At 43.1% G+C, this 23,002-nt stretch overlaps 1 protein-coding gene across 1 annotated transcript; it reads left to right on the forward strand.

Annotated features, from left to right (window-relative positions):
- The first annotated feature begins 282 nt into the window (after nucleotides 1-282).
- On the forward strand, nucleotides 283-20,678 carry LOC142761361 (uncharacterized). Its single transcript, XM_075864543.1, has 8 exons — nucleotides 283-362; nucleotides 8,744-8,857; nucleotides 11,825-11,969; nucleotides 14,175-14,288; nucleotides 14,749-14,893; nucleotides 15,330-15,478; nucleotides 18,563-18,702; nucleotides 19,385-20,678. Exons 2-8 carry the CDS (start codon nucleotides 8,752-8,754, stop codon nucleotides 19,504-19,506), a joined length of 921 nt encoding a protein of 306 aa, XP_075720658.1. The 5' UTR covers nucleotides 283-362; nucleotides 8,744-8,751; the 3' UTR covers nucleotides 19,507-20,678.
- The last annotated feature ends 2,324 nt before the right edge of the window (nucleotides 20,679-23,002 follow it).

The following is a 23,002-nucleotide window of genomic DNA, read 5'->3' on the forward strand; positions in this document are numbered from 1 at the left end:
CAGCTTCTTAGTTAGAGCTTTCCAAGTAAAGATCTATTGAAATACATTTATGTGAATTAGTCCAAAGTTGCTTTACTTTAAGTACAGTTTACATGAGTGCAGGACAAGTGCCTATAGCCCCAGTACAGCGCACGTCACCTCTGTTGTATAACATGTCCCACTGAGAGTTGCATAAGCTTCTCCATTCATCACTTTCTACCCAATCAGAGGCCAGGACTATGAGTCACTGGGCCATCCTCCCTTTTTGCCAGCCCCTGTAACCCTTCCTGCCATTGTATAAGTTATCTGTTGTCAAAATAACGTGACAATTCTCATTTTCTGCAGATTGTGGCTCAGAGGAGTAAAGAGCGAGCAGAAGAACTGTGAGTATGGAGTCTGTAGATGCTTCTCTGTGCGCCAAACTATGCAAGTGTGAACAAGCTGCAAAGTAATTCACTTTAACCCTTTGTAATGTGAATGCAGATCTAGAAAAAACATGCACTGTGTAGATGATCCCCTCTGCACGACCATACAGTATTTCTATTTTAGGCAAGGGCTACACGGCGACTTTGGTCGTGCGACATGAAAATGTTTGTGATTTGTCTGTGGCACAACTATTTTAGGATACTATTTGGTTTGCGAGTCGAATGCGATGTAGGATTTGCGACATCCTAAAGACACAAAATAAAGGAAAATCGCTGACATGTCAATGTGGAGTCGCAGCCGTACGCGACTTATGTTGTAGTCTATGCAGACAAAGTTGCGTGCAACTTGTGATCAGCAGGTTTGGATCACAATCATTACTTAAGATTTCTCACTGCGACATTGCGATCTCTATGTCGCAGAACCAAACTCGTCGTGTAGTCCTAGCCTAAATCACGGTAGAAGAAAGTAGAGAAAAATCGATTGTATCAAGCACCCTTACCTAGATGGGGGTGGGGTGTGTGTGTCATAGTTGTGATAGACTCTTCCCACTTAATGTAGCCATTGGTATTACAAGAGATGATTATATATGGTTTTAAGGGGCGCATTTACATGAGATGTTTTTGGCCACGTGATAAAAAACATCAAAATTGATTGAAGATTGTGATGTGGTTTTCACAGGTAAAATGTTAAAATAAATGTGTTTCCATTATAAAAACCGCATAGACGAAAACCGCATCACAAACCGTGTTCATTTTTTTTCTGCTATTTTTTATGCATTTTTATTACTGGGCCAAAAACGTGTCGTGTAAAAGAACCCAGGAGTGTATATCAACTCCATTCCTTGATTTCTCCGGCAGGTCATGTTTTCAGGATTTCCTTAGTACTGCAGAGGTGACTTCATTATTGTCACTACACCAGTAATTGCCAAAGTGTTCCCAAGAGTTTCCTGAAGCCTGGCCTGTTGGGGCTTGAGGACTGGAGCTAAGAAACGCTGCATTAGGTCGTATTTGCACTTTCTCCAAGGACAAAAAATTACCTCTGAAAATAATCAGATTGAGGGTATGTTCACACGCAGTAGCAAAATACGTCTGAAATTACGGAGCTGTTTTCGCCTGACAATTTTGTAACTACTCGCGTTTTTCGCGGCGTATTTTACGGACGTTATTGGAGCTGTTTTTCAATGGAATCAATGAAAAACGGCTCCAAAAACGTCCCAAGAAGTGACATGCACTTCTTTGACGCGGGCGTCTTTTTACGCGCCGTCTTTTGACAGCGACGCGTAAAATTACACCTCATAGGAGCAGAACATCGTAAAACCCATTGACAGCAATGAGCAGATGTTTGTAGGCATAATGGAGCCGTTTTTTCAGGCGTAATTCGAGGCGTAAAACACCCGAGTTACGCCTGAAAGCACTGCGTGTGAACATACCCTAAACCAAAAACATCTGAAAATACGGAGCTGTTTTCAAGGGAAAATTATTTTCATAATTTTTTTAGCAACTCGCGTTTTTCACTGCGGTTCTTTTACAGCCGTTTTTGGAGCTGATTTTCTATAGAGTCAATGAAAAACGGCTCAAGAAGTGAGATGCGGGCGTTTTTTAATGTGGCCGATTCTCAAATCGGCCGCGTAAAAAAAAAACACCCAGTCGGAACAGAACGCTGGTTTTCCCATTGAAATCAATGGGCAGATGTTTGGAGGCGTTCTGCGGCCGAAAATAAGCCGTGTGAACATTTCTTAGGCTTCGTTCACATCTGCGCTAGGATCCCGTTCCGACTTTCCGTCTGAGCTTTCCATCGCAACAGGACCCTGTCTGACACAAACGGAAACCACTACGCTATTTATTCCGTCAAAACGACGGAACCCTTGCACAACGGAGACAAACGGAAACCATTGGCACCGGATCCGTCACCATTGAAATCAATGGCGATGGAAATGGAAATCTTTGGTTTCCGTTTGTGTCAGTCAGGGTGCCATGCCGACGGAAAGCTCCAACGGAACGTCGGAACGGGATCCTAGTGCAGATCTGAACAAAGCCTTACAAAGTTTTATTAACTTAACACACCATAAAAACCCCCTTTTTAAACCATGATTGGTTATCACATGGTAAACAAAGGTCTAGTCAGGTAATAATCTAACCTGATCAATCCCTGTTTCTACCGATGGGATATGATGGGGACATATTGAAATTAGCCCATAGGCATCGGATTTTCAAGGAATCCCACCGACAATTACCTAATATCTAAGGCCTCATGCACACGAACGTATTTTTTTCCTCCCATAAATACTGGCGTAAATACGGGTCCTTTGTCACACGTATTCGACCCGTATTCCACCAGTATTTACGGACCCGTGCCCGTAAATACGGGTCCAGTGTCACCAGTATTCCACCTGTATTTACGGACCTGTTTTCTCTGCACTAATCAGCAGCCCCTTCTTTCTATCATTGCTGGAAAGAGAGAAGTGGCAGCCCTTTCGGGCAGAGTTTCCGCAGCGATTGTAAGTAAAAGAAGTTCATACGTACCGTTGTCTTGGTGACGCGTCCCTCTTTTGACATCCAGTCTGACCTCCCTGGATGACAATCCATGTGACCGCTGCAGCCTGTGTTTGGCCTGTGATTGGCTGCAGCGGTCACATGGGATGAAACGTCATCCCGGGAGGCCGGACAGGAGGAAGAAGCAGGTAAGTTAACTTTTATTACTATTAACTCCAGCGGTAGTCAGTGTCCCGGGTGCTGAAAGAGTTACTGCCGATCAGTTAACTCTTTTAGCTCCCTGGACAGTGACTATCCCTCTGACATTGCCTAGCAACGCTCCCGTAATTACGGGTGCCCACACGTAGCCACCCGTAATTACGGGAGCCCCATAGACTTCTATGGGCATGCCCGTGCCGGCCTGAAATAGGACGTGTTCCATATTTTTTAACGGCACGGGCACCTTCCCGTAAGCAATACGGGAAGGTACCCGTGGCCAATAGAAGTCTATGGGCCAGTAATTACGACTCGTATTTACGGGCGTTTTTATGTTCGCGTGCAAGCGGCCTAAGGGTGCACAATGTTTTGCTGCGTTTTCATGCATTTTTGGTGGCATCTTTAATGGTGTTTTTATCAGCGGTTTTGTGGTACTTTTTTTTACATGCGCAACATGCTCTTGGTATGGCGTATTTTGAGGTGTTTTTCACATAGTCTTCAAGAAGGCCAGAAAAAAAAGCATGTTCAAAATGATACTAAATAAAAAAACACCATAAAAAACACATTACATTTAAATTTTACACTGACTTTTTAGAGGCATTTGTTAATGCAGTTTAAATTGCCAGAAAAGTTGTAAGTGTAAAGAGGCCTTAGGCCAGTTTCCCACGTAGCGTAAAAAGCTTCAGAATTTCCACAACGGAATTGCATTCGGAAATTCCGCATCATTTACAGTAGCAGCAAAATGGGTGAGATTTTCAAATTCTCATGCCCAAACTGCAGAAAAATTAGCAGCGAAAATGTTAATAAATTGACCTGCGGCGCGGAGTTTAAATCCGCAGCATGTAAATTTATTCTGCATTTTCTTTGCTTTTCTGTTGCGGGGATGCAAATCCCGCAACAGATAGCCAAGTGTTGCGGCTTTTACGGTGGAATCGCAGTGATGTTGCCGCAAAAATTGCAACTCAGAAATTATTATTTTTTTGTTTATACTTGCCCAGAACTCCTTACTTCTTCCACCAGTCCGGTCTCCTGGGATAACGTTTCATCCCATGTGAACGCTGCAGCAGTCACATGGGATGCACGTCATCAGGAGGCCGGACCTGACGTCAAAGGAGGGTTGCATCACCACGACAACGGCCACAGTATCCGCAGTGAAAACTCCGGCCGAAAAAACGCATCACAACGGGGTGCAGTTTTTCGGACAGAATGTGCTGCGGGTTCCAGGTCGGATACGCTGCGCAATTTTTATGCAGCGTATCCGACCCGTGGGAACCCGGCCTAAGGTCAGCATTAGCCCAATCACCCTCTTCAAAAAAGTATTAAACACTATTATATGCAGTCCAACGTCTCAGAAACATGACAATCCGGAGAACAAGAAGACGCAAGTCCCTTTATCAGTTTCTCTGCATGGCCCATGTCCTGTTCACCAGAGAGTGGCGATGTGCATTGAAATACTGCAAAGCACTCAACCGGTACTGCGGCACTTTATTCTGAGAATTAATTGGGGTTCTTGGCAGCGAGACCCCTACCAATTTGGAAGTGATGGCATATTCTAGTGTTACGCCATTACTTCTGGTGGAAAAACCCCCTTAAAATGGCCATAACATGACATTTTTGTCAGCAGGTAAACATTTGTCTGTGGTTAATTGCGGACCATCCCCTGAGAGCAACAGGGATTGACCAGGTTAAATTTTATTTTTTATTTTTTTATAAATTCTTTTATTTTCATTTTGTGATTTTGTAACACAAAGTATACAACGTACACACAACACAATTGGAAAATGCCAGTGCAAAACAGTCAACAGGCCACAGGTCGGCTATCAGCATTACATAAGTGCGTGGGGTCACATGAAATTAATACATCGCTCAAATCAAGTATGAAAGAATCTCCGATGTGCACCCTGAATCCGCAGCCGTGCATGAAGTGAAAATGAGAACAGTAAGAGAAAGAAAGAAAAGCAGGGACAGTGGGAAGGAAAGGAAAGTGAGGGAGCTCACCTGACACACTGGATCTAGGTGTGAAGACAAGAGGCCATGATGGCCTTATATTCCGCAGTGGATTGAAATCGGATCCATTCACGCCAAGTTCTGAGGAAGGAGGCATGGGACCCTTTCATTGATGCCATGAGGTCCTCCATTCTCATGATCTCCTGAATCCTGCCGAACCACATGCCCATTGACGGGGGACAGGATTGTCTCCACAGTGCAGGAACACACGCCCTAGCCGCATTCACCAAATGGCGAACTACCGAGCGTCTATACGTAGACAGAGGGACCGCACACAGATGGAGCAGGAAAAGGCCCGGGGATCGTGGGAGGGGGAAATCTGTAAATTTCGAGGAAATGCGCCACACCTCTGACCAGAAATCAGTCAGGAGTGGGCAGTCCCAGAAAATATGCATGATTGTACCCACATGGTCGCCGCATCTCCAGCATAATGGCGAGGCCACTGGGATCATTGCATGCAATCTGGAAGGCACCCTATACCAACGGACAGAATCTTGAACCCTGCCTCCTGAAATCTGCTGGCCAAAGAGGACTTATGTGTCATGGTGAACAGGCGTTCCTTTTGTTCAGGGGTAAATGTCTCGCCCAAATCCCTCTCCCAGCTAAGCAGGTAAGGGGGTGGAGGCAGATTGGAGGGTGAGATCAAGAGAGTATAAAGTCTGGACAACGAGTGTCGAATCGTGCCCGTGCCTGTACATAAGAGTTCAAACGGGGAGCAATCTCGCGGTTGCGCCGCCGGATATTCTAATGACGCCAGGAAATGTCGCAACTGGGTAACCTGCCACGCCGAGAAAGGAACTGGGTCGGACAAAGACTGTAGTTGAGCGCTTGACATCCACCTCCCATCCTGCAAAAAATGTACGGCCCGTCCCTTACCTGCCCTCAACCATACCATAGCTGAAATGGGCCACTGTCCAGTCCCGGTGGGAAAGCAGGATTGCCCAAAATCTGGAACATCGGGGAGGGGGGCGGCGAGAACTCCGCCCGAGGAAATACCCATGCCGCAACTGCAAGGGTGGGACTGATTGTCGGGTGTGTCTGTGCTACCAGGGGGACATGTCTACCCAACCAAGGTAGTGCCTGTAAAGGGACTGTCATAGAAGCCTGTTCCATAGATACCCATTCTTTAATCTCGCCATGTCGGAACCAGTCTAAAATTCGTGTCAAGTGGGAGGTGTGATGGTAGGAGACAAAGTCCGGTAGACCAATGCCCTTCTCCCCCTTTACACGAAAAAGCATGGATCGGGCAATACACGCCGGTTTCCCTGCCCAGATGAATTTGTGCCCAAGGGACAGCAGGGATTGAAAGAACGGGCGTGGGATATGTATCGGTAAGGCCTGTAAAAGATACAGAATCCACGGTAAAATGTTCATTTTGAAAACCGCACACCTTCCAAACCAGGTAAATGTGCCCGACGTCCAAGAATCCAAGTCAGCCTTTATACGTTGAAGAAGTGAGGGAAAGTTCACCGCATAAAGGCGAGATAGATCACTGGGAAGTCGGGCTCCCAGGTATTTAAGAGAGTCCCTTGCCCACTTAAAAGAGAAGGATTCAGACAGGTCAGTAACCAGAGTCTGTGGTAGCGAGATGTTAAGAGCCTCTGACTTCTGGTAGTTTATTTTGAAGTTGGATAGACTCGAGTATCTACTCAATTCCGCCATCAGGTTGGGCAAGGAAATTCTAGGGGCTGTGAGGAAGAAAAGTAAATAGTCCGTGTAGGCGGCAACCTTATGGGATCTGCCTCCCAAGTCCACGCCCGTAATATCCGGGTTGGAGCGGATATGGCACAGAAAGGGTTCCAGGCATAACATGAAAATCAGTGGAGATAGGGGGCAGCCTTGTCGTGTACCATTAGTGATCATGAATGAAGATGAGAAGTGCCCATTGACCTTAACCTGGGCCGATGGGGAGGAGTAGAGACCCGAGATACAGGACATCATATGAGTCCCTATTCCTATATGCCGTAAAGTTGCCAACATAAAGTCCCAGCTGACCCTGTCGAAGGCCTTCTCTGCGTCCGTCGACTAGAAACAAGTGGGGAGGGATGAAACTGCCGCCTGGTACATTAAATTAATCGCCCGTGTGGTGTTATCTCGTGCTTCCCGTAAGGGCATAAAACCCACTTGGTCGGTATGTATCACATTGTGTAGGAGCGGAGTCAACCGATATGCCAGAATCTTCGCAAATAGTTTCAGATCTACATCCAGTAGAGAAATAGGACGATAACTCTGGCATAGGGATGGGCCCTTCCCTTCCTTGGGTATGACCGTAATGTGTGCCCTCAGCGTGTCTCCAGGGATGGAGCCCCCCTTGGTGAGTGAATTAAAGGCCAGGAGGAAGTGGGGCGTGAGCACGTCTGAGTAGGTCTTGTAGTATGGCAGGGACAGGCCATCTGGGCCCGGGCCTTCCCCGTAGGTGAGGCCTTCAGTGCCCATGACAACTCCTCCGGGGAGATGGGGGCCTCTAAGACCGCTATATCGTCTAGTCGGATAGATTTCATCCCTGAGGACCGAAGATACTGCACAATCTTCACCAGCTTACTGCTGCCATCTGGAGAGGAGGATGCCTTCGGGAGGTTATAGAGAGAGTGGTAATAAGCACGGAAGGCCTCTGAAATGTCTTGTGGGAGCTGCAGCCGTTCATTATGTGGGCCTAGGACGTTTGGGACGTAGGTACGTGAGCGGGTTTTACATTTAACTAGGGTGGCCTTCGCCTTTGCAAGACAAAGTGAACGTACCTGCTCCCTCAACTGCCCCAGTTCTGCCCCTAATACCCGATCCTGAGATACCTTATGGGACTGTTCCAGTCTATGTATTCGGGACAGTAAGTCCCGGAGGTGAGCCGTGCGCTCTTTCATAAGTTTGTCTCCGATACCTATAAAGGAACCACGCACCACGCATTTGTGCGCTTCCCAAATACAAAAAGGGTCCATCCCCGGTGTGTTGTTTGTGTCAAAGTACTCCACCAGGCCCCTGCGAACCTCAGAGACCACTGTCGGGTCTTGTAGGAGCGATTCGTTCAGTCGCCACTGCCAAGAACGAGAGTGGGCCGTTGGGCGAGCTAAAGTGAGAGTAATAAGGGCATGATCAGATATCGTTATGTCATCTATTGAGGACGATGTAAGGCTAGAGAGATGTGTGTGACGCAGGAAAAAGTAATCCAACCTAGAGTAGGAATTGTGTGGTGCCGAATAGAAAGTGTAGTGTTTGGTCGAGGGATGCATAACCCGCCACGCGTCTACTAGTTGGTGCTCATGCAGCAATCGTCGTATACGATGGTGAGCTGCCCTGAGTAGGGAGGAGTGTCCTCGCGAGGTGTCTAATACGGGGTCCAGTGTGACATTTAAATTCCCCCCCAGTATTAGGGTGCCTTCCAGACCAGGTTAAATTTTAACCTAAAGATGCAACAGAGGTATCTAGCAGCAATTTATGCAGTCTCACCATAAAAGTAATTCGCCCCTTCAGCTGACCCAAAAGAACTTGTTGAAAATGAAGCCTGGGAAGATAGTTGTCAGCCAACAGTTATCTCATGTCTAGCAGCAACTGAATGTAACAAAATAATCCTGGGGTGGATGTATTGATTTTCTCTTATCAATAAATTATGTAAACATCCCTAATCTTGACTCTTATCTCTAATTTACTAGGTTTAAAAATGTACGAACACAACATTTTCAAGATAATCCTGATATTCCTCACTGTCGCTGTGTACATTGTAATGGTGGCGTTTAATGCTGGAGCTGGCTCTGGATTAATGAAAGGTAAAAAGATATGTGTTATAACTACAGTGTAATTATTATCATAAAATAATCCCTGTCCATTATACCGGATCTCTGCCATGGATTAAAAAATCCTGTCTTCTATTTTTTGTATTATTGTATTTAGCAAACACAATGTTGCTGGTGTTTTTTGGTAAAAATGTTTTTGTCTCATGCTCACGAGACATATTAAGAGGTCATAGGCAATCTCTGTGCCACCACATGGTGCCAACATACATCAACATATTATAGAGGTATACCTCCATATTACAGCATCCAATGGAACATTATTTTTTTCTCATTGATTTTTTTTTTTCTCATTGATCGAAGAGGAAAAAACATCTGTATTCCACTGTATGAAATCAGAGATACAAGCGATAAAGTATGGGCGCATAGATTTCTATGAATGCCGTATTATGGCGTCATGCAACTCAAAACTTGTACAAAGCTGTAGTACAATCGCCTGCATGAAACCTTACAGTGTGGAAAATCAAACAATTTCACTCCAGTATGTTGTTGCTCCTGAGCAGAGAGTGGCTCCTTGCTAGGACCGGGACAGAGACGTTAGGGGCTTCTCCTGGAGTGGAATCCCCAGTCACAGCATCGGCAACGCTGTGGATGGGGATTCCGCTTCAGGAGTTGCCCCTGATGTCACTGTGTCCATATATGTACAGAGACATCAAGTGCTCTGTACAGGAGCGGAATCCCCGGCCACAGGGGGATTCTGCTCTTACAGGGAGATGCAGTGGCTCTATCTAAAGGAAGGGGCGGTGCCATCTACAAGGGGGCTGTGTGGCACTATCTACAAGGGGCTGTGTGGCACTATCTACAGGGGCTTCTGTGGCACTACCTACAAGGTGGAATCTGTGAGTGGCAGGCTGATGGTCATTTTACTGTGAGTGGGGGTTGATAGTCTTCAAGTGGTTTCCACCTCTGACCTCCAATTGAAATTAATAGGAGGCAGAAAATACCTGCGGCGCTCGCTTGGTGCTCTTTTGCCTGCGTTTTTTGCATTAGCTTCAACGGCTTAAAAAAACAGCAAAAAAAAACCTTTAAATAACGCTGTCAAAATCTGCCTTACAAAAAATGCTGTGTGAACATACCCTAAGGCCTTATTCACACGGACGTGGTATACACGCGTATCGCACGGACCTATGTTAATGAATGGGGACATTCAGACAGTCGCTGATTTTCACGGAGCGTATGTGCGCTGCGTGAAACTCACGACATGTCCTATATTTGCCCGTGTTTCGCGCTGCACGCATCCATTGAAGTCAATGGGTGCGTGCAAATCGCGCTCGGCACACGGAAGCACTTCTGGGTGCCACGCGTGATTCGCGCAACAGTAGTAAAATCTATGAATGAAAACAGAAGAACACCACGTGCTTTTCTGTTTGTAAACATAAAACCAGAGTGTCATCATGATGCCGGCGAAAATCACGCAGCCGCGCACCATATGCTGATGACACACGGACCTTTTGCACGCGTAAAACGCAGCATTTTTGCGCGCGCAAAATGGACACATCCGTGTGAATAAGGCCTAAGAGTGTAGTGCTTATTTTTAGCCATTTTCTGTCTTTCTGGAAACAATTTTTGGTAGGGGTGCCCTGAGGAAATATTTTTTTTCCAGTGGTGCCTCGAGTCCGAAAAGGTTGGGAAACTCTGTACTACGCTACAGGATCACGCCGGCCTACGCAAGGATCCCGTTGTGGAGCAGCTCAGATTGTCATGGGAACGGGGCCTAGGCCTTTTGTTTGGGGGCACTGTTTACAAGGGGGAGGTGAGGGGCTGTAAGGCATTGTCTACATGGTGGAGGTGGGGAGATGTATGGCACTGTCTACAGGGAGGCGGTAGGGCATTATGGCACTGTCTACAGGGAGGAGGTGGGGGGGTGTATGGCACTGTCTACAGGGATCTGCATGGCACAATCTACAGGGGGGGCACTATCTACAAGGGGGGTTGTGTGTGGCAGTCAGGGGAGTGGGCATTATACTGTGTGGGGGCCACTAAGCGGACATTATACTGTGTAGGGGCATTACAGGGGGCAATATACTGTGTGTGGCACTTAGGGGGCATAATACTGTGTGGGCACAATTAGAGGACAAAATACTGTGTTCTTGAAGGGGTTATAATATATTATATTATTAAATATTATACTGTATGGGGGCATTATACTGTGTGGGGCCACTATATAGGGCATTATACTTTTTTATGGGCCATTTTTTTTATGATGGGGTGGGGCGCCGAAAGATAATTTTCTACGGGGCACCATCTATCCTAAGGCCGGCCCTGCATACATGTAAATAGCTGGGAAAGTGCAGTAGTTATGACCCGCGGACAATGTGGTTACGTGATTATGAAGAATGTGTGGAAAATCGAGCAATTTCACTCCAGTATGTTGTTGTTCCTGAGCAGACAGTGGCTCCTTGCTTTGACCGGGGATTCCACTCAAGGAGAAGCCCCTGACGTCTTTGTCCATAAATGGACAGAGACGTCAGGGGCTTCTCCTGGAGTTTGTTTGCCCGGCCACAGTGTCGGCAACGCTGTGTACGGGCATTCCGCTTCTAGAGTTGCTCCTGATGTTGCTGTGTCCATATATATACAGAGACATCAAGTGCTTCGTCCAGGAGCGGAATCCCCGGCCACAGGGGAATTCCGCTCTTTCAAAGAGATGTGGTTACATTATTATGAAGAAAAAAATAAAAATAAGCATATGACCTTTTCACGTGGATTTAGGGCATGCTGGGGTATTTTTGAGCCATTTTTACCTTATATAAGTTGCTGTGTGTGAATCATGCCTCAGATTTTGTCAATGAAGGGAGGTGTAGATTTGGGACACTCCTCTGAAGCTCCATAGTAACGTGGTGATTTTTGAAATCAGGGACAATCTTCAGTCTATCATCTTACTTCATTCTTACAGAATAGGGACAATATATGGAAATGACTATGACAAGACTGTTATTTCTACAGATATATTCTTACAGAGAGTGGGAAATATCTCCGATAAATTCAGAACTGACTTCACACCATCTGGATGGACATTTATGATCTGGAATGTGATTTTTGCTTGGCAGTTTCTTTGGCTCGGTTACGTCCTTTCTGGGATTTGTAGAAGGTAAGAATTAATAGATGAATACCTATACGAGTATAGACCATTGGCATGCGCCAAACAATAATGCGTCCACACAAATCATAAAGCAAATATCAATACCTATACCAGACTGTGAAGACTACTAGTATATCCAGAAAATGAAACACACATAGCACAAGTCATGTACCATGACAATATAAAATAAACTTTATTGAAATATACATAACACATTGGCCATCAAAATATAAAAACAATATAGCACACAGTTAAAAAGGAGAGTATGGAGGAGCTGCGTGAATAATCCAATATATATGCTACCATACTATAAACATCCTGTGATGTGGTAACAAATGCAGATATCTATAGAAAAGATAATCATATAGATCAAGTATTTGGACAACAGAAGCACATAAATATATTTAGCACCTAACAAAGAGCACACAATTGTGCATGCATATAAGAGTATACAGCTAAAGCTCCAAGTTGCACCCAAAACAAAGACCATGCTTTATAAATAGAGGATATTGCACAAACCCATGGACTGCATGATAGGAAGCACGCAGGAACACTCCACACTGACCGCCCCCGACGCACGTTTCGCCGTCAGCTTTCTCAAGTCATTTTCTGGATATACTAGTAGTCTTCGCAGTCTGGTATAGGTATTAAGAATTAATAGATGACTACAAAAGTGCACGATGTTTCCTATCATGTGAAGCTCTTAATGTGTCCCCCCTAAAATCCCTGTTTCTAAACCAGATAGCATGGGTTGAAAAATCTCTCATGTATGGTTGATTTACTACCTGCTCTTTACATGGTCTAAGACATACACAGTGCTTAACAGTCAAATGAATGGGATACAGCTGCAATACCAGACCCAGCCTTTGGACAAGAATGGCACTGTTTCTGGAAGAAAATAGCTTATTTTTTTTTGCAAATCTCATACAACCCCTTTAAGCCTCCAAAATCACTGGTAGCGCGAGAGAAATATGTGAGTCTATTCATTGTAAAATGCTGTGCACCTCCAAAACCACACATCATGATCATAGATGACCAAGGTAAATGCAATAGTAGACCCTGGCTACATTCTGTCATATGAGGCCTCACCTCTGCCTGGTAATACATCCCTGTCTCTCCGCTGCCAGACCACTGTATGACTAGTCAGATCCAGACAGGTCTGTAGAAATATTTGGTGACAACCCCTATGGGAACTGTAATGGCTGCCATATTGGTAGTTGCTGTTTACAAAAGCAGGTATTTTACTAAGACACATCTAAATCATGTGTTTAACCTGAGAGAAGAGCCCGACTCAAGAATTTAAATTCACAGATGATTTATTTTTACAACATCCATGTTAGCACTTTGTATGGCCCCTGGTAACTCAATAACATATTAAGACTCAACATTTTGTGCCGATTAATTTCTTTATAGCGGAGCTCCGTTTTTCTCATATGCAGCTCCAAATCTCCTGATAGAGGGAGCATAGGAGCTTACTGCATAGTGTATTATTATCGAGTTCAATGTATAAAATGTAAAGATGAGTAAATTTCCCGAAATTTGATTTGGTCCGAATAAATTTGCCGCAAATCGCAAGCGCCCCAATTGCCCTGTCTGACTAATGTCTTCTAGGACTGTATCCAAGTTGGATACAGTCCTAGAATACATCATATAGCCAAACAGGGCAATCGGGAACTTGTTATTCAATCCCCCTCTGGTCTTCCATAGTAATGCTACCGCTGCAGCCAGTTTGTTTTATTTTTTGTTTTTTTTTAATTTCCTCTTCTCCCCTCCTTTTTTTTCCTAATCTCTAATCTTGACTATGTATGCGCCGCAAACCCCGAAAGTTTCAGATTTAGGCGAATCCGAAACTTTTGAGAAATTCGGACCAAATTTAATTTGTGCCGAATGGGTTTGCTCATCTCTAATAAACAGTATGTAGTAAGCTCCCCCTAGTGGTGACTCTAGGAAATTAACATTTTATAATTGAACACTGTTTTTGCAGGAGGTTTGGAGCTGAAACAAAAATATATTAAGAAAATTATCAACACAGAATTTTGGACCTATTTAAATAAAAAAATTAAAAATGGTGTTCAAGGGTGGACAATGATTTAAGTGTCAAATCTTGAATCATGAAAAGGCTGTATAGTCACTTTCCGTCACTATTGTACATTACTGTCTATAATTTTTTGATATTTCCCTCTATAAATTACTTATGTTCTCTTTCTACCTTAGGAGCGAGCTTGGTTGGCTGTATTTGAAACCAGACGTTTTTCCGATCTCCTTCTACATTGTATGGATTTTGAATAACATTTTTAATGTAGGATGGCTCTTCCTGTGGGACCGAGAGTAAGTTACAGCTACAATAAGACCTGGTTATTATTACAGTAAATGTATATTGCCTTCGATAGATACAGACATGTTAGTAATATGATCAACTGGCCTCACCCAGGAAATTCATTGAAACCTGACCCGCATCTGTATATGGTCTATACACTGTGCCAGACTATTGCTATTGTTCTTCAGGCTAACTTATTTTTTTACAGCGACAGTGCTGCAAATATGTTCTCTAACCGTACATTCTCGTTTTTATTTTATTTGACCCCTGTAGTAACTGTTACAGTATGGTTTCTACATTGTAGCAGTACTCGCTGTTTTATCCATATATCAATTTCCCCACCCCAGGAAATATAAGCCATATGTTAATTTGTTTTCCTACCAAGGTGCACACAGTCATTATTTTATATATGTTTACATATATTTCTTTATATGTTTAATGTAGTGTTTATTTGTTTATTTGTATTAATAGATTTCTGATTCCTGCCTTGGTATTTCTGGGTGTCATTGCTTTGACAAACTACATAGTACTCTTTATTTCCTACCGAGCACTATACCTTCATGGAGAATGGTTTCAGAGACAAAGACGAGTGGACTTGTGGCTTATTCGAATCTTTGTAAGTTGTGCAAGAAATCTATTTTTTTTTTCAAATACTTTAAACAAACTTAAATATATTTTCCTAATACAAATAGATACTATTCTTCTTTTATGGGATGCACAGAAAAATAAAAAAAACATTCAGAGACGAAAAAACTAAGGGTCATTGAGAACCTCTTTAGGTGGGGAGGACAGTGCCAGAGCAAAATTTTTAGTGACCCCAAAATATTTTTCCGAAGTTGTATGTGTGGGAGAGAGGGAGGGGGGGGGGGGGTCTATGTAATATATAGAAAAGTTTTGTACATTCTGCAGTACTGTTTTAGGGGTTATTGGAAAGTAAAGCTAAACCAAGGCCTAATACTCCAAGGTAACGCATTTATTAAAAAATAAACCCAGTACGCCTCCAGTGATGCATCATTACTACTATTCTTCTATCAAACCTTTGTGTCTTACAGGCGCAGAATGGAATAGCTGTCTATGCAACTTGGACCAGTATAGCATGTCTACTAAACTTTTCAGTGGCTTTGACATACAATGGCAGCATTCCCAATAGCATCTCCACTACAGTATCCCTATCTATCCTGGCTTTTGAAGTGGCTTTATGGTATGTTATTACAATACATAGATAACGTAAATTTGTGGTAGAAGAATCGTCTTCAGTAGACTTTTTCACAATAATTTAAAAAATTGACAGATTCCAATCCCAATGTTGGCTTTTAATACACATCTCCCATTACAATGAGCCATAGGGCAAATCCTGCGGACTGGTGCAACTGCTATTAGGATTGTTAACACATTATAATGTTGTTTTAAGTCATTCCTTGCAAAATGCACAGCTTAGAGTACAGAAGAGGGGTGGAAAACAGGGCATAGCAAATCCCTCTGTTTGGTCACACCTCTCGTCATTCATTTAAATTTGTATGCTATACCGTCCGCAGAAGAAGGAAAATAAAAGTGGAAAGTCAAGGACAAGCATACGCCTACTCCTTCAGTCAGGGACAAGTGTATACTACTACTATACAAAGTGCAATATAGCCAATAATATTGCCGGATACCAGGTCTATACAGGTGGTTCTTACACCGTTGATTATACAAGTGAATACAGTACTGATCACAGGCAAAACTAACAATTAAAGGGGTATTCCCATCTTTGACATTCATGGCATATCCATTGGGCTTACAGAAACTGTATACTTTGCTGTGCTATGTTGTTTCCATAATTCTCTTTGAAGTGAATGGGGGTTACAGAAACCCCGTAGCACAGCATCCATCTGGATGCGGTGACTTGCAGCTGCCTAACCAGGCGGGGATGCGGTCAGAGTATCCATGTTCTCAAGTTAGGTGTGGGTGCCAGAGCTGAGACCCGAATCTTTCAGACATTTATGCCAAATCCTGTGGATATGTCATAAATGTCTAAGATGGGGATATTCCCTTAAATCCAATGATTCACAGGTGACGTCTTCTTTGAATGGAGTTGTTTGCTTTGCTTTTTTTCAACCTTCAGCCCAAACCTCTATGATAACTTCTCCTGATGCCTGCAAATACTACTGTATACGGCCAAAATAATAGCGCCTGATGACACAGATACCGTAGAACGCAGGGTTATAGCTAGAAAATGTTGGGCCCTATAGCGACCTTTTGAATGGTCCCTGTCCCCACCCAGAGCATTTACCACCACATGTGAAAGTTAGGGTGAGAGCGCATTTGTTGGCCGAGTCACAGTAAAAAAACACAACTTCTGTATAAGTACAACTCCCAGTGTGACGTGACAATCGATTATCATTAGGTTACAATGGAAGTTGTAGCTTTACAGAACAGTTATCACAACTCTTGTGGAACTACAACATGATCTGACAAATTAACATAGCATGCTGGGAGTTGTAGTTCTCCCACACTATTAGCCACATAAGTAGAAAATGCAGAATGCGGCAGGGGAGAGAGTAACCCTAGACCAGATTCCAAAATAAATTTCGACCTCAGACCCCTTAATTACTCCAGACCTTAGACTAAACCAATTCAGAGCTCAAATCGGAGCAAAAAAAATCTGTTCGGACCCCAGATCTGATTTCTTAGACCTTATTCACATCGCAGAGTGGTGTGCTAGAGGCTATATATTGTCGCCGTATAGCCTTCTGCACACCACTCTCCCCAGCAGTGCTCCATGCGGCTCTGTATTATAAGGTATTTTCCCATAGAAGTTATTCTTCTAGGAGAGAATACCTATGTAATGCAGCATCGGATGGAGCATGCCACAATTTTTTTTCTTTCTGATTTATACTGTGTGCCTCCATATGAAGTCGAAGGGATACAGAGGTACAGTAATACTTGGCAGAAGTGTATGGGTGCCTTATTACAGCCTTGTACAACTTGGAGGTTGTACAGAGCTATATACGGTATTATGTGCATAAGGATCTTTGGGCTTCATACGGAATCTGACAAAGGAGAAATCATGGCATGCTCAATCAGATGCTATATTACACAGACATATTCTATCCTGGAATCATTGTGTCTGGGAGAAAATTACAGCATAATACAGTACCACACGTAGCCCCATATGATGTCACTTGTAGTGCCTAAGGCTCTGTAGTGCAGGCTGGAAGGGGCTCCCTAGGTCTCATTCAAGACATGACTGTACAAGCGGTTAAATGAATGTAGTCCTTTAGCATCTCATTAAGACCTTCTAATCTATTAAATAATTTATCTTAAAGAGGCTCTGTCACCAGATTTTGCAACCCCTATCTGCTATTGCAGCAGATAGGCGCTGCAATGTAGATTACAGTAACGTTTTTATTTTTAAAAAACGAGCATTTTTGGCCAAGTTATGACCATTTTTGTAGTTATGCAAATGAGGCTTGCAAAAGTCCAAGTGGGTGTGTTTAAAAGTAAAAGTCCAACTGGGCGTGTATTATGTGCGTACATCGGGGCGTTTTTAATACTTTTACTAGCTGGGCGTTCTGATGAGAAGTATCATCCACTTCTCTTCAGAACGCCCAGCTTCTGGCAGTGCAGACACAGCGTGTTCTCGAGAGATCACGCTGTGTCGTCACTCACAGGTCCTGCATCGTGTCAGACGAGCGAGGACACCGGCACCAGAGGCTACAGTTGATTCTGCAGCAGCATCAGCGTTTGCAGGTAAGTAGCAACATCAACTTACCTGCAAACGCCGATGCTGCTGCAGAATCAAATGAAGCCTCTGGTGCCGATGTGTCCTCGCTCGTCCGACACGATGCAGGACCTGTGAGTGACGACACAGCGTGATCTCTCGAGAACACGGCTGTGTCTGCACTGCCAGAAGCTGGGCGTTGTGAAGAGAGGTGGATGATACTTCTCGTCAGAACGCCCAGCTAGTAAAAGTAGTAAACACGCCCCGATGTACGCACATAATACACGCCCACTTGGACTTTTACTTTAAACACACCCACTTGGACTTTTGCAAGCCTCATTTGCATAACTACAAAAATGGTCATAACTTGGGCAAAAATGCTCGTTTTTTAAAAATAAAAACGTTACTGTAATCTACATTGCAGCGCCGATCTGCTGCAATAGCAGATAGGGGTTGCAAAATCTGGTGACAGAGCCTCTTTAACTTAAATGTAATTTTGCCCTGATCTTATAAAACACAGATTGTATTCTATGTCTTACAGGGAGATGTATGTATTGCCATTTTAAATCCTTTTTTTTCCTCCAGGTTCTGTTTGGAGAACTTTGTATTTGACAACTATGTCCGATATACACTTACTGTGTACCCTGTGGTTATTGTGGCCTTATCCGGAGCGTTGGACAAAAATTTCAATGAAGCTTCCCCTAATGGAAATAATATTTATATAGGTAAATATTGCGTTCTATTTTATATTAAATTTGTCAGAAATGTTAGTGTTCCTCCAGTTAAAACCAACTTCTGACCTGTCAGTGGCTGTCAATGTTTTGGCTTTTCAAGGCAGAGCCCTCCACCAATTAATAGAACGAAGGGGCTTTTAGGTTGCGTCAGGGCTTCACAACTTGTTTTTCGAGTTTTTTTAAACACTTTTTCACTTAGTTGAACCTGACGCTGTCTTCAGATGCATCAACAGGGCCAGTTCTCATCAGTGGTCATCTAATGCTGCAACACACACTAATTGCAAAAATAATGGGCCTGTAGGGCTCATCAGATGCTCGTCAGATGTCTGGCTCACATTTACCTCTCTAGGCTTTACTCAGGAGAGATGAAGATGGGCAATTAAAATGTATTATAGTCTACGGTACATCTTAGTCTCTTTTTGAGTTAAGCCAATAAAAGCCATAGGGGCATAGAACTCTTAACATTAGAATGAGTCGCAAAAGGGGTTGCAGGGGCCTTATAAACATGGTGTTCCGCTCGATATGGCCATTTTTTGTTAACAATGAGTCCATGTGTGCTCTTTCTTGAAAAGTATCAGAATGCTTGTTGAATCAGGGGCTATCTCATGGTCAATACATGGCTGTACCTTCTGTGTGTTTCTTTTATGCTCATCAGCACTTTCTTTATTTACAGCGGTGTTGCTGGCAGTGGCTTGTGCCGCATTTTTTATACGTCTTGTTTTAGTCATCTGGAGACACTTCAAGCAGCCACTTTATACAAAAGCATCAAGCAAGGCATCATTTCCCTTGGAATAAGAAGAATTGAATGCATTGAACCATAACCACGGTGTCAAAAATAATATATCTGTTACAATATTTGTATCTTGATGAATGCCCCTCTTTCATTGACTACTGCTTTGATGTTATGTTTAAGGGAATAGAACTAAGCAATAATTTAGTGGAAGTTGAGAAGATTTTTTTTTTAAAATCTACCTTGAAGGCCAATTTCTTATTCGGAAGTCCTTGAAAGGCTTCCCTCTGTACCATTGCGTCTTCAAAAATGTCAGCCTCACCAGGAATGTGTCTATGATTCCCTAGCAGCAGCGGGGTCACTACAGGAAGAACATAGGGGTTTAATTCCACGGTTATTTACCCCCTGACAATTCTTATTTTTTTTAACCTCTCAAATCTTCTGCGGACTTCCAAGGCAAACTTGGATCTGTTAGATGAGGGTGGTTTTATAGATGTTTTTGCTGCACTTACTCTCTTCTATGATATCTCCAATGGAAGCTATTCTTTACGAAAGGGAATTTATAGTGAGCCAAAAGAAAAAGAAAAAGCTACTGAAGGTATAGCACACTTTTTGTCTCTTCTGTTCTTTTATGGCCGAATTAAAGAGCCCGTTTTCACTTGGATTTGTTCAGCATCAATGGCGTACACAGAAAAGTGGGGGAAGGCGTAGCGGCAATCAAACTGGGAACCCCAACATAGGGCTGGATTTTGCCAGCCAGGACAGAAAGGCCTGGTGCTTGATTTCCACTTCACTCCCCTTGAGCCAAAACCATACCTCCTTGTTTGCTAACAGTGCAGTTCGTCTACAGAGGAAAATTCAGCATAGATACTCGCCACCTAATAACAAAGGAGATAGAACAAAAATAGACTGGACTCCTTCTCTTCAAGAGCCACATAGTATGCGCTTGTTGACTAAAGATGTGTCATACACTTTTAGGGAATATAGCAACACTCCTGCATTACTGCAATGTTCCCTATGAAGGTTAAACATACAGAACCTGTGAACCTGGGAGTGTGGCTCCTAGAATGGAAGCAGACGAAAAGTGTACAACCCCTTATTACTTTATAGTGACCAAACTGAATGATGAAGGAATAAAAAGCAAAAAAACACTTGAATTTGTATATTAATATTGTACAGTAATCTTGAAAGTTTTTGCACATGTCATAGTATAGTCTGATTACCGTTACCACGTTTTCAAAGATTAAATATTTATTGAATATTTCCTATATGATTTTTAATACTTTTTCTATTTTCACAGATAATGTTTGCTTTTAAAATTCAGTAATAAAATTGTCAATAAAATATGTCTGAATTTCTAAATTTCGATATTTGTTGTGTAATTTTAGTTAATTAGATTGGGAATATGAATCCTTTTATTTTTATTTGGAAATTCAGCCAAGGAAAAGGAAAGAAACTCCCTCCTATATAAGTAAAGGTTTTTCCAAAGATGTGATGTCATCTTCACATTTTACCCAATATTCTAATTTTCTGAGATACAAAATTTGGGGTTTTCATTAACTGTTAGCCATAATCATCAACATTAAAATAAAAAAAATGCTGGAAATAGATCACTCTGTGTGTAATGAATCTATATAATATGAGTTTCACTTTTTGAATTGAATTACTGAAATAAATTAACTTTTTGATGATATTGTAATTCACTGAGAAGGACTAGTATGTGAACCCACTGTTAGTCACAACATGTCATCATTGATAGTTAATATAGTTAATACAGAGAAGATTGCAACAGGACAGGCACACAGTGCAGCACATTTACTAAATAAAAAGTGCCACAAAAGTGACATAATATGTGTCAGACAAACGGCATATAAGATGCTTATGACATGTACCATTTTCATTCTTGCTCTGCCACATGTACAACAAATTTTAAAAAGGTGCATAAAAGAAATGTGGCTAAAGAACTTGTGAAGGTTGCAACAAATCTACTATGGACTCCAAACATCTTTTGGCGCAATATACTAGAATACATGAGGATTAAGTTTGCACCCCTGGCCTCAGGAGAGGACTCAGCAGCCATAAAATCATGGGGTGCAGCCTGATTAGAATATTCACATTAGCAAAAAATAATACAGTAGTCAGAATATGACTGCTCGGAGCACTAAGTAACCATCATCAGGCTCCTACCTGCAATCAGTTTCTGGAGGCAGCAATATTCTTTTAAGGGTTTTTATCACCAGAGACTTTTATAGCATTGTGACTGATAAATACAGGTGTCCCCATCCTCATTCATGGCAGAGAAATAACCTTGCATGTATAGTCACTCTCTATTACAGTTTATATGAGATATGGAAACAGCATTTTTCACCCATCAACTTGATTGCCAGAATGGGGGACCCCGGTCCCCCATTCTCCCCAGCCACAGGACAAATTCTATAAAAGTTTGAATGGAGCGGAGGCTGGGCATACGCGGGGACGCTCCACTCAATGTCTATGTGGCTGGCGGAAACAGCCAATCACTCGGTTGTTTCCGTCAGCCTCATAGACTTTGAATAAAGAGGCACCGTGCATGCTGTTGTTAGAAGGGTCTCTCAACAATACGCAGATCATAAAATGTCCCACTGCTGGGATCCTCAGCTATCCACTGTAATCTCTGGGGAAACCTGGCAGTAAGTGTTAAATTTCCCTTTAGCGCCACCACAGGGAAAATTAAGTATTACACAGTGCCAAAGGTCTGTGTATGTGGGTAGAGGAGACAAAAGGGAGGATCCTATGGGGCGCTGCTGCGTGGTTGTTTGGAAAGTATTAGTAAGGTCTGTGTAATGCAGGACAGGACAGGTCCTCCAGATTGAAATACGCTCTTTGTAACCACTCTCCATTTTGGCTAAAAGATGATGATCCTGAACAGAGGACACCCCTCTAATAACTCAGAATTCCCTAATAGGATATTTGGATATGTGTTTTCTAAACCCCTTTAATCTAAGTTCTACTTTTGCCCTTTCAATGTTGTTGTTGGGCACAATACATATGTGTTATACTTGTGGAGACCTGAGAGGCAGTTGCTAAAGGTTGTAAGTAAAGGCTTTCTGCATTTTTATCCTTCCCACACTAAGGCCGGGTTCACACAGAAAATCTGCCTAAAAATCCCGTTTTGAAGTTTGAGGCAGATTTTCCTCTGCCTGCAGTTTCGCTGCGTTTTTCGCCCATTGAGCGCCGCGGGCATAAAACGCCACGAAATATGCTTTTTCTGTCTCCCATTGATGTCAATGGGAGGTCAGAGGTGTAATCGCGCGGAGATAGGGCATGTGCCTTCTTTCTCCCGTGAGCCGGCTTTACCGCTTGCGGGAGAAAACCGCCTCCGCCTCCCATTGAAATCAATCGGAGGCATTTTCGGCCGGTTTTTGGCGAGTTTTGCGGCACGGTTTCCGCGTCAAAAAACTCGTAAAAAAAACTCTGTGTGAACATACCCTAAGGCCCTGTTCACACAGAGTTTTTTGACGAGTTTTTTGACGCGGAAACCGCGCCACAAAACTCGTCAAAGACCGCCCAAAAATGCCTCCC

The sequence above is a fragment of the Rhinoderma darwinii genome, chromosome 4 (genome assembly GCF_050947455.1).
Source record: "Rhinoderma darwinii isolate aRhiDar2 chromosome 4, aRhiDar2.hap1, whole genome shotgun sequence".
Taxonomy (NCBI): domain Eukaryota; kingdom Metazoa; phylum Chordata; class Amphibia; order Anura; family Rhinodermatidae; genus Rhinoderma; species Rhinoderma darwinii.